Raw genomic sequence first — 12,035 nt, 5'->3', positions numbered from 1 at the left:
AGTCAAAGCTATGGACAAAATCATTGCAGTACACCATTTACTCATTGAATGGGGATACGGTATAATAAAATACAAAGTTTCAATGAAAATTTTGAAATCCATGGAATGTAGTTATGTCAAAAGTAGACAATAAAGAAGCCAATAAGTTTTAAAGGTTTATGTAGACAAAACACAAAATGATCTTCAACTCATCATTACACATTCTAAAACTATGACCAACTTGCACCTCTTATTTACATTAAAGATCTCAAAAAGTTGTCATAAACAGTATGGAATCATCTACCAGATCCTGTAATTTTGGAATACAGCATTTTCCTTTAAAAAATCTAATTAATATTTAAATGATTAAACTGTTCATTATATTACTCATCCAGATCAGTACCGTAAGTGAATAATTCTTTAAATAATCAGCTTTCAAAATGTGGCTAATTTCATGTATAGAGATGGCAATTGGAACATAAATCTGGCTAAATGATGTGGGGACAATCAAATTTACAAATTAAAAAAAAACATATAGAAGATGGTATTGGAAGTTGGAAAAATACCCCCTTCATTCATACAAAACATGTCCTTCATTTTGTATATTCAAGACTACTGATAAGGTGAAATGTTAACAAGTATCCAAACGTATCTTCTCACTGAAGATTTTTCTCATTAGAATTGAATTTGTTTTCTTAAAAGAAAAATTGAATTGGTATATTATAAGTGTCAAAAGAATATTTATTCAGAAAACATATTGCAACAATAATAATTTATAAAATAATAATCAAAACAATAAGTATCAATAGTTAATTATGAGATTTGATGATTTACACCATCAAATGCATTAGCCTTGTGGTCCTGTGGCATTGCTCTGGCTTCATATGTGCAAATTGTCACTTCATGTCTGTGTGCCTAAAATGAATAAATAAAATGAGTTGCTTCCCTTGTCATCAAGCGTCTTCAATGCACTTCTTTGAGAGAGATCTTTTTGAAAGACATATAGATATTGAACAAACTGCTTTTCTAAAAAGTCAAGAAGTAATAACACAAATTTACTGTTCATTCTTAAGTCTTAATAAAATATGTACATAGAACAGGCTATAAATTGAACTTGGAATTATTTTAATTATGGAATTTGTTTGATTTCTTGTTATTGAAATTTTTAATAACTTCCATGTTTATTCTGTACTGAAATGTTCTGTGCTGCGCACAACACTTTCTATTACAAAGAAAATAGTATATTTTCAATAGAATGTACTGTGCCGCGCACAACACTATCTAACCAAAATACATTGTATGGAAAGTGTTATTAACCGCTCAAAAGATTATAATACCAAATAAACAAGGAATTTATTAAAAATTTTAAACACAAGAAATTATGCAAATTCCATAATTAAAAATAATTCCAAGTTCAAATAATAGCCTGTTATAGGTTAAACAGGAGAAATTATTTGATTAGCATACCTGTTATTCACATAGGTTTATAAAATTTATTACTACGACCTTATCTTAATCTTTGAACAGCACTATTCAGACACAATCAAACAATATTTTGGTAAATAAGATTGTGTTCAGGTTAAGATGAGTTAAAGTACACATGGGGGAAATAGATGTTACCACCATGACCTAAAAAAAATTGAAATGTAAAATATTCTTTATAATTTTCACTTTCAAATTTTCACTTTCAAATTTTCACAAATATTAATACCTTTGTAAAATATCCTTCAATGTATGGGTAAAAAAGGACTAAATCATCCTGATCTGTGATATCAACAATAAATGGAATGATAAAATCTCCTTTTAACGAACTAGTATAAAAGTTTTGATCATTTTTAAAATTACAGAAATAATACCTCTGTAAAATCTCCTTTCAATCCTATATAGTATACTTTTGTATTATCTGCACCAAAGTTGCTTGGAAAATGAATCGTCAGGTGATGGACAGAACTGAATCTAACTACCCTAAAATATCAAAAGAATATATATATACAGTAGCATGGGTTCGAATCCCGGCGAGGGAAGAACCAAAAATTTGCGAAAGCAAATTTACAGATCTAACATTGTTGGGTTGATGTTTAGACGAGTTGTATATATATATATATATATAGATATAGACAAATTGATTTGTTATGATTGCCACCAGCGTTACATGTAAAATAGCATGTTATCTAACATTTTGCTTTGTCTAATTAAAAAAAAAACTTTTTTTAAGTCCTTGATAATATCACCAATATCATAATGAAACCCACACAAATTGCAATTCAATGCTCTCTTCTTAGACACTATGTGAGTAAAAAACACAACAAATCATAAGTATTTTTGTCAATTAAAGAAATGGTGTAGATATCAGATCTGTGGTGGTACTCATTGAATTCTTTCACAATCTGTCAATTTTTGGTCGACCTAGAGCTCAGCATAAGGCATGAATACCTGTGTAACATTGAAAACCTTACCAACCTTGTCTGTAACTTTTACCCAAGCTTTGCATTTATTCATATACTGTAAACTTAATTTCACAGATTATTTTGTCCTTAGTTTACAGTAAATATACATTTATAATAACTGCCAGTTTTGATAAGTGAGTCAACATATACATAATTAAACCAATAAAACAATGTAATCGCTTTTTATAGGCCATACATTGGTTCTTTTTTAAACCTTCGAATCGTGGTTAGTATAGAGAAAGGAGAATCAGGATGGTTGGTCAGGTTTTTCATTCATAAACTATTTTGCAAGTTATGGCAAAAGTACTTCAAACTGTTGGAGTAATTTCTTAAAAGAAAATTTTGGAAAAAGTTTTAATTTTTGATAATGTATGTTGACAACTAAAACCAGTCTTCACGCTGAACTGCTAAATCTACAGGCCCACAGTTCAATTTTTGAAAAAATTTCGGGGTGAAGACTGTAAAACAGATGCTAATTGAAGTCAATTAGAGTTCTTTGTAATAGACTTGCTTCTAATCAATTTAGAGTCCAAGAAGAATCTTTTTTCAATACTACATTAAAAACTTAATGCTCATACTTGGGATTATATTCCACTACTCCTTGTGTATCTGGATGAATTTCAAATTCCTGGTCTGCATCAGCACTTATATCATCAAATGTCATATTAGCACGATTTTTATATCTAAAATATTAATAAGGTAACATTATTATTCTAAGTTTCAAACCAATAATGGAGAAACAAAATGGTAAGAACATGGGAATAGGTTATCATAATTGATTGTATGGTCTGCAGAGTTTGTGAAAAGTGGAAGTCTAAAGGTTTTCCAAACCAAAATTATTCAAAGGACAGACATGATTTTGGTATTTTAGAACAGAAAAAATATTCAAGACCAGCAGATTTTCTTTAAGGACTACAATAGAAGATTTTGTTCTGTCCACGATCTAACCAAAAGGGAAGTCAAGAATCATGCAGGTAAAGGTCCAATCTGATTTAATCCTGCTTCATTATGTTTAGATGTAAATAAATCTGTCAACAGCCTTTGTTGATGATATATCTCTCTTTTGTTTATTGTACATTTTCAAAACTTGTGATTTTTTTTTTATCAATGATTGTCTCTTCTGAATTCATTCACAAAGAACCTTAACTAGTGTTGTCTGTTAGTTTGCGAGAAGGCTTGACCCTTGCTGCATACCATATAGTGATGTTCAAAAGTATCTTTGCTTGGTTGATGTTGTATGCTGTCTATTACAGTACTTTATAAAGACCTTATAAAAAGAAAATTAGACACTTTTCTTAATAAGCAAAAGATACAATATCTGAAATTCTTCATCAAAAACATCATTTACAGAATAATAATCATGTGATTATCAAATCATTAAATATTACATATACATGAGAATCATCAACTCACAGTCTCATTTTGTTAGGGTGTGTGTCATCTTCTCCTCCAATCAAAATTATTCCCTTTAATTTCACATTGCCAGTAAATCTAAAAAACAAATATCAAATCTAATAAATAAATTTACTGCAAGCAATTAGTGATATCAAAAAACTATAGCATATGATATAATTTGTTTTTTTCACCCCATAAAGAATTGTAAATTATAAGCAGTAGTTCTGTTTCCTCAGCAATATAATGAAAATATTATAAAAAAACCAACACATTAACCACATGTTATTAAGTAATGACCATGTTGATTTATCAAATTTCATTTACTCACTTTTGTAATAATCATTTCCATTGATATTATTTAAGTTCGAGTTATTTCCCTTTTCTACCCTGTTGGAGGGCAAACTGATCAATTTTTTAAAGCCAAATCTAAATCTGTGGTACAAACAAGTCTGGTAAAAAAAACTTAACTAATCACGATGAAGAATGATACAAACAAATGGAAATTGTTCTGAAAAAAAGTCTAAGACTAATGATTAGTATAACTAAAATAACCAATAGTTAAAATTTGTTCATTTATGAAGGAATTTGCACTAATGCATACACTTAACTAAGATTAGTCAACTTTCAATAGTTCACTTGAAGAAAAAAAATTTACCAATCTGAACTACTTCAAGGTTATTTTCTAAAGAAAAAGAAAAAATAATAATTTGAACATGCAACAACAGTTTTCACTAATTGAGAAAATTGTTTTTGTTTTTGGATGAAAATGTCACTTTGTTGGTATAAGAACTTGAAAACAGATTTAAGAAAATCTTCTTTTTTACAGAGATTCATGTCTATGATTCTAGAAATATTGTCTCAAATTTTGTCTTTCTTTAAAAAGTTATAAGCAATAGAAATTATTATTTCAAAAAACTTAATGGAAGTGGTGCATTTCTATTGTTGATGAGTATAGATTACACTAACAACGGCCCTTAGAATCATAATATTTACATAATTCATATTCCCCAGTTGTTGTTTTTTTTAACCTGTTAAACATTGTTTGGGTTACCTCTTTCTACATACTAAAACATCACAAATGTTTAATTCTGCTTACATTGCTGGAAAATCAAAACATAAATTAGGCCGTTAGTTTTCAGGGGTGTAGCTAGAAAGAAACGATGTGCAAGCAACTACTGCCGAGCAGATGGAGGCTAAAAAATTTGGGACCCTTTTATGCAGAAAAAAATTGTTTTTTTTTCTGTTTTCGGTCATAGGACGGTTAAAACAGGAGCTATATGTACAAAATGATGTAGATAGGACTTATAAAAAATTTATGAATGTAAAACTATTGATAAATCTTCTGAAAACAACACATATTTGTGATACAGAATTTACTCAAAATTGTCTAAAATTTGCTCTTTGGGTTTAGGCAGAAACAAACTTCTATATTACTTTGTCAATATTCACACTGACATCCCGATGAATATGCAGTAATGCTAGTAACTGTCGTTGTTCATTGTTGATCGTACATTTATTTTCAACATACGTATAGATAGATCTCAATAGCAGCACTAGTGAGATGTTATTAACCAGCGTACGTGTTCGGCATCGAGCGACCTCCCAATTGAATTTGTTAAAATTACATGTCAGGTCAGTTTTGTATGTCTCAGACAATGTTAAGATTTGTTCGTTTGTTATATTTCCTACAACGCGATGAAGCAGATACAGCGCAAAGAAGTGATTTTTTGATAATACTAGACGCGACTTCACTCTCAGTTCCCTTATCATATGGTCTATGAACGCAAGGAATAATGAGACTTTCCAATACTGTTTTGGCGTGTTTGCAGGTTGATTGGCTCCGGTAGTCTGTCGACCACATCGCCTCGGCATATTTTTAACGATATTGAAGGGTTCTGATAATTCTAATGCCAATCGGTACATTTCATTCCAAACTGATGAATCGTACACTGTAAAATGTGCTCCAAAACTACATGTCTTAGACTGAGTATTACAAATTCAAATCCTGTAAAAGATACAAGTTACTGTTCGATTTTGTCATAATCTCCAATTAAAACTTCTATTTTGAAACCAAATGCCGTTATTTAATGATAATCATATTTCATCAATTAAAAAAGTGGCAACATAGGTGTTTCCTTTAACATTCAATTTATAAATTTTTATTTTGTCATATTTTTTTTTGCATGCCGAAACGATGTGCATGCAACTGCGTGTTATCGTATAGGGAGCTACTTGCCTGGTTTTCTCCTTCGACTTGTTACATTTGTCATTTAGGGGCCTTTTATAGCTGACTATGCAGTATAAGCTTTGCTCATTGTTGAAGGCCATACGTTGACCTACATGTACATGTATAGTTGTTAATTTCTGTGTCATTTTGTCCCTTGCGGAGGGTTGTCTCATTAGTAATCATACATCTTCTTTTTTATATATATTCATTTATACCCTAAAGATATATATACCTCTTGTTTCTGTGGCAAGAGAACTAAGTACTTTAATAATACTTACGGAATATTAAACAACAGTTCTTCATCAGCATCACTCTCAACAAACTAAAATAAAAAAATATAATTAAGTTTATTTTTTTCATATCTCTATTAAAACGAAAATAAGTTAAGTTAAGAATAATTGAAACTGCTGTTGAACCTATCTAAAAATGTATCAGTGTATGTGTACTAAATAATAAATGGTAAAAGTTCTGTCTTTTGGCAATGTTGTCTACCTTAAGCCTCTGTTTTTTTTGTTTATGAAGATTTTATCTAAATTTCTATGAGTTAACTGCTACCTATAACACATATTATCGCTTCTTGTCACTGTGACAACTAACTATTCTATCTCAGAACTTGTGTATTATAAATTTGATTAACAATGACAATGTCCAGAAAATTTGGATATTTAACAAGCGATAAGTCATGAGTCCCGTGTAACAACAAAAAATCACCAATAATGTTCGGTAGATGATCATGAAATGTAACGGTTTATTTCTTCCTCTGTGATATTTTATCCTGAGGATAATTTGTCCTGGTAATTTTTTTCCAGGCATGGTATTTCACAGGTTGATTTTTTCCAGAGGAGTGAAAATCTATCTGTGTTATGCGGATAGTATGTACCGGTATATATTTGCCATACTATATTTCACAGAACCGTGTGAAATAGAGTCCCATTAACTACTATGTAAGTTACTCACAATCAATATATACCTGACTATAATTATAAAATGTTTCACAAAGGTTGACCAAATTTGCATAATTTATCAAAGGGAGGTAATTATGAGCAATTTATATACTGAGTGCCAATGAAAACGCAACACTTTTGTTTCTCCAAAAAATCTTATAATTTTTATTTTATTTATATTAGAACTATGTATAGTTGGTTGAAAATGACTTTTAAGACAATTTTCGACAACTTTACGGTTGAGTGATTTTTGGAACAAATGCGAAGTAAGGGTTTTTTTGAACGAACATAAACTGAGTTCACCGCTTTTCAACATACACACCATTTTCACGATTTTGTCAGTTAAAGCTTGGCTAATGTCATGAATTTTCCCGCCCTTATTGTTAGGAAACTGCAATAAACATCTGAGTAAATGCCAGGACTTTCCGACAACCAGCGACATGCAGTTTTGGGCATGATCCAATGAAGCCTTTCACAGCATACAATTACGAGAAGACTGAAGTTGTAGCCTCTACAATAACCCAAATCATCCACAAATTCACCCAAAATGGATCATTTAATGATAAGCCACATCCCGGGGTACAAAAATCAAGAAACGCTCAGCAAGACTGATACATTTGGTCTTTCACATATCAGATATCGACTATGATGGCTGTCCAAATGTCACAAGAGTTCAATGGTAGTCACGGTAGAACCTTTGGAGCAATTTCAGTAAAGCACCATTTGCGCAGAAATTGTTAAAGATCACCACAGTCTTTCCTCAGTGACATCTAAACGGACGTCTGGCGTAAATATCGAATTCTGTAGACCAAAAATCATTCATTATGTACCAAAAACGTCAACGGTGGTTACATCGACATTTGGCACCCGCCTTGGCTAAAAGTCATGCTTTTCGCCGGAATTTGGTTCAATCGACCAAATTTTGCATCAGATTTGACATGTTTTAGACGATGAAAACCACCTCCAATATCATAAAGTCAGCTTTGAGGCACAAGTGGAATCTTATTCCTTGGGACCACATTAAACGTCCGGGATGATCAATTCCACGGCGCTGTCGAGATTTCGCTGCACCACGGGGTTGTAACATTTTTTGTTAGGACTGTTAGTTGATGATTCAACATTGGATGTTTCGTTTACCTATTGCGCCCGAAAGATGACAATAAAACATGTTTGTTTGATATCGATCTATTGTTAAAATTGTTAATTTTCAAGAACAATTTAATTTGATAGATTATCATTTCATTTATAAATTTTATTTTTGAAAAAACAAGTGTTGCATTTTCATTGGCACTCAGTATATTTTAAAGATATTAATATAATATATTTCTGAATCTATTTTATAGTGAAATTTTTCCTTGAATCTTATTTTTTATATACATTTATATAAAAAGATGAGTTACAACTTGATTTAATAAGACAGATAACATTTCACAGGTAAAAACTATCCAGCTGTTAAACATGCTTTTGTTCAATATATTGTTATGCTATGATTTATCTGATTTCCATATATATAATCAACAGCTACATCTCTGTCCCCAGACAAAACTATTTATATAGTTAACCAGGTGCTCCACAGGGCGCAGCTTTATACGACCGCAGAGGTCGAACCCTGAACAGTTGGGGCAAGTATGGACAAAACATTCAAGCGTGATACAGCTCTGAATTTGGATTGTGATCAAATTTTTGACATTACATGGGTTTTTTTTACACAAAACAAATGTCAAGATTTTACAAATCAATTAAAGATTTCTTCTTCAAACTTTTTAAATCTAAAATTAAATAGTTGACACAGCATAGGTTTCTGACACAGAATGAATGTGGTCTAATGAACTTAAAAGTTTTTTTTGCCTTTGAGCAATTCACTATGCTGTTGAATATTAATCCTCTCAAAAAAATGTTTGAAGAAATTTTCTTTTTATTTATGAAATCTGAAATGAGAAAAATTTAAACCCCCCCCCTTTTTTTTCACATCCCTGTTTCCCTTTTTCCAAAACTGATATCAATTCAAATTTCTAATGGAGTTTGCAACAATAACTACTCTTTTAAATACATCATAAAATATTAAAATGTAAAATAAAGTGCTTGTTATCACTGAATGGTAAAGATTGGTTGGTAGTAAAAGTGAATATACATTGTTTATTGTATAAAACAATAAAAAAAAGCTTCATCAGCAACATTTTATATTGGCAAATTTCCAATGAAGTTATTTACATAAAATTATTGGCAAATAAAAATAGAAAATGACATCATAGTCATGTCTGGCAAATTTCCAACATATATTATCAACTTCTATTCTATACGAAGAAAGATAACTCCATTTGAAAATTAATTGCTATTGCACAATATTGTGCAATTAGATATTTCTTGCTATTGTGTAATACTGTGCAATTGAAAATTTCTTGCTATTGCACAATACTTGATATGGAATCCTGATTTGGACCAACTTGAAAACTGGGCCCATAATCAAAAATCAAAGTACATATTTAGATAAAGCATATCAAATAAGCCAAAGAATTTAATTTTTGTTAAAATCAAACTTAGTTTAATTTTGGACCCTTTGGACCTTAATGTAGACCAATTTGAAAACTGGACCAAAAATTAAGAATCTACATACGCAGTTAGATTTGGCATATCAAAGAACCCATTTATTCAATTTTGATGAAATCAAACAAAGTTTAATTTTGGACCCCGATTTGGACCAACTTGAAAACTAGGCCAATAATTAAAAATCTAAGTACATTTTTAAATTCAGCATATCAAAGAACCCAAAGGATTCAATTTTTGTTAAAATCAAACTAAGTTTAATTTTGGACCCTTTGGACCTTAATGTAGACCAATTTGAAAACGGGACCAAAAATTAAGAATCTACATACATAGTTAGATTCGGCATATCAAAGAACCCCAATTATTCAATTTTTGATGAAATCACACAAAGTTCAATTTTGGACCCTTTGGGCCCCTTATTCCTAAACTGTTAGGACCAAAACTCCCAAAATCAAACCCAACCTTCCTTTTATGGTCATAAACCTTGTGTTTAAATTTCATAGATTTCTATTTACTTATACTAAAGTTATGGTGCAAGAACCAAAAATAATGCTTATTTGGGCCTTTTTTTTGGCCCTTAATTCATAAACTGTTGTGACCTCAACTCTAAAAATCAATCCCAACCTTCCTTTTGTGGTCATAAACCTTGTGTTAAAATTTCATTGTTTTCTATTTACTTATACTAAAGTCATAGTGCGAAAACCAAGAAAATGCTTATTTGGGCCCTTTTTGGCCCCTTATTCCTAAAATGTTGGGATAAAATTCCCAAAATCAATCCCAACCTTCCTTTTGTGGTCATAAACCTTGTGTTAAAATTTCATTGATTTCTATTCACTTTTACTAAAGTTAGAGTGCGAAAACTCAAAGTATTCGGACGACGACGACGCCGATGACGACGACGCCAACGTGATAGCAATATAGTATACGACCAAAAAATTAAAATTTTTGCGGTCGTATAAAAATATCATCATAATCAAATTCTTCTATTACTGTTAACAGTTAGTAGTAATGCAACTATATTTCTACCTTACTTTTAAATTTATATTTGTACTGAGATCTGAAAACAACTCACTTTTACATGTATTTCTGATCACTAACCTTATTTAATCATGATATCATTTTCACAATTACGATCTTTGAAATTAGTTCTGGCTTTCTTCCCTATGTTTCATGATAATTTTCTTTTTAAGGTAGCACAATACAAATATTTTTTTACTTCCAATCAATAACCTTTGAAATGCTGTAACTTTCTTATGAATGCATAGAAAATAATAAAAGAAGTATATATAGATAGATAAAAGATTAATCTTTTAAATGAATGCAATATTTTTATTATGCAATCATTATGTAATCAATTATTATGTAATTAGTGTCAAAATCTGGGTAAGTTCACTTGAATGAATTTAGCTCTATCATCTCTTTAACTATACAGAAAATTTTAACGAAATCTTAATCAACACATCATGGGCTTCAAAAGCGTGTCTCAGATTGTCTCTATGGTATTCCATTCTCTCATAAATCTCTAATTAGTGTAAACATCCTAACCACATAAAGAAGATAATGTTTAACTAGGTGTAAAATTTGTTCTATACATTCTATCTGAAATCTGAGACACCCTTTTGTAGAGAATGGCCATAGGAACAACATATATAAAATCAACCCTCTAGGGATACCTATGCAGAAGCTAATTTCATTTGAAAGTGGAAATTTGGTGAAAAATATTTTAGCCACAGTTAACATTATAATTGGTTACATAATTGTTGCATAATACTAACATTGCATTTATTTGAAAGAGTAATCTGTTAGCTATCCAAAACTACCACTTTTATAAATTTTCAAGCATTATTAAGAAAGTTACAGCATTTTAAAACTTGGGAGTTGGAGTTATAAAATCTTTGTATTGTGCTACCTTAAAAAAATTTCACATTATAATACATTTTTTTTTTTAACAATTTCGCTTTATTTCAAATACAATATTATTATTTCATAGTATTTTTAAAGGATAAGTTTTTTCTAATAACTATTCAATAAGTTAACTACCCAGATAGAATTTCACAGCAAAGGATAAAATATCCCAGGGAAATATTTTCCTCAGGATAAAAAAATAACAACAACTACTGTGACATTTTTTCCTCAGAATCAAATTTCACCCTGATATAATTTTGCTTTACAGAAACAGCTGCCTCAACATAAATAAATCATGTTGTAAATCTAGCATTTCATGTTTACCTTTTCTTTATCCATCCTTTTATCCCACGGTTTAAATACATGCTTCCCGGATTCTTCAGTTGATTCATTTAAACATGTCACTTTTTCTGTGTCTATTTTTAAGTAAAGGCTGTAAGATGAAGCCAGATCTGATTCAGGGGTATGGTCGTGATCATGTTCACAGCCCCCCTCACCATGACTGTGTCCGTGTCCTGGCATATTTTAATTTCTTTGTGGTATTTAGATATTTCAAATATGGAATTAGTGTCGAGTATTTTAAATCACCGTCAT

The 12,035-nt window shown here is 30.6% G+C and overlaps 2 protein-coding genes across 2 annotated transcripts in view; both read right to left on the bottom strand.

The window, feature by feature from the left end:
• The window catches only part of LOC139516491 (uncharacterized), a 735,418-nt gene that overhangs the window by 533,349 nt on the left and 190,034 nt on the right, over positions 1-12,035 (bottom strand). The gene's annotated exons all lie outside the window — the stretch shown is intronic.
• Positions 700-11,992, bottom strand: LOC139498524 (PITH domain-containing protein GA19395-like). Its single transcript, XM_071286949.1, has 6 exons — positions 11,766-11,992; positions 6,327-6,370; positions 3,840-3,917; positions 3,005-3,109; positions 1,836-1,944; positions 700-894 (listed from the first exon to the last, which is right to left on the bottom strand). Exons 1-6 carry the CDS (start codon positions 11,961-11,963, stop codon positions 793-795), a joined length of 636 nt encoding a protein of 211 aa, XP_071143050.1. The 5' UTR covers positions 11,964-11,992; the 3' UTR covers positions 700-792.

This window comes from Mytilus edulis, chromosome 1 (assembly GCF_963676685.1).
Source record: "Mytilus edulis chromosome 1, xbMytEdul2.2, whole genome shotgun sequence".
NCBI classification, from domain to species: Eukaryota; Metazoa; Mollusca; class Bivalvia; order Mytilida; family Mytilidae; genus Mytilus; species Mytilus edulis.
Note: the sequence above shows the minus strand (reverse complement) of the source record. Positions and strands in the feature narration are given on the sequence as shown.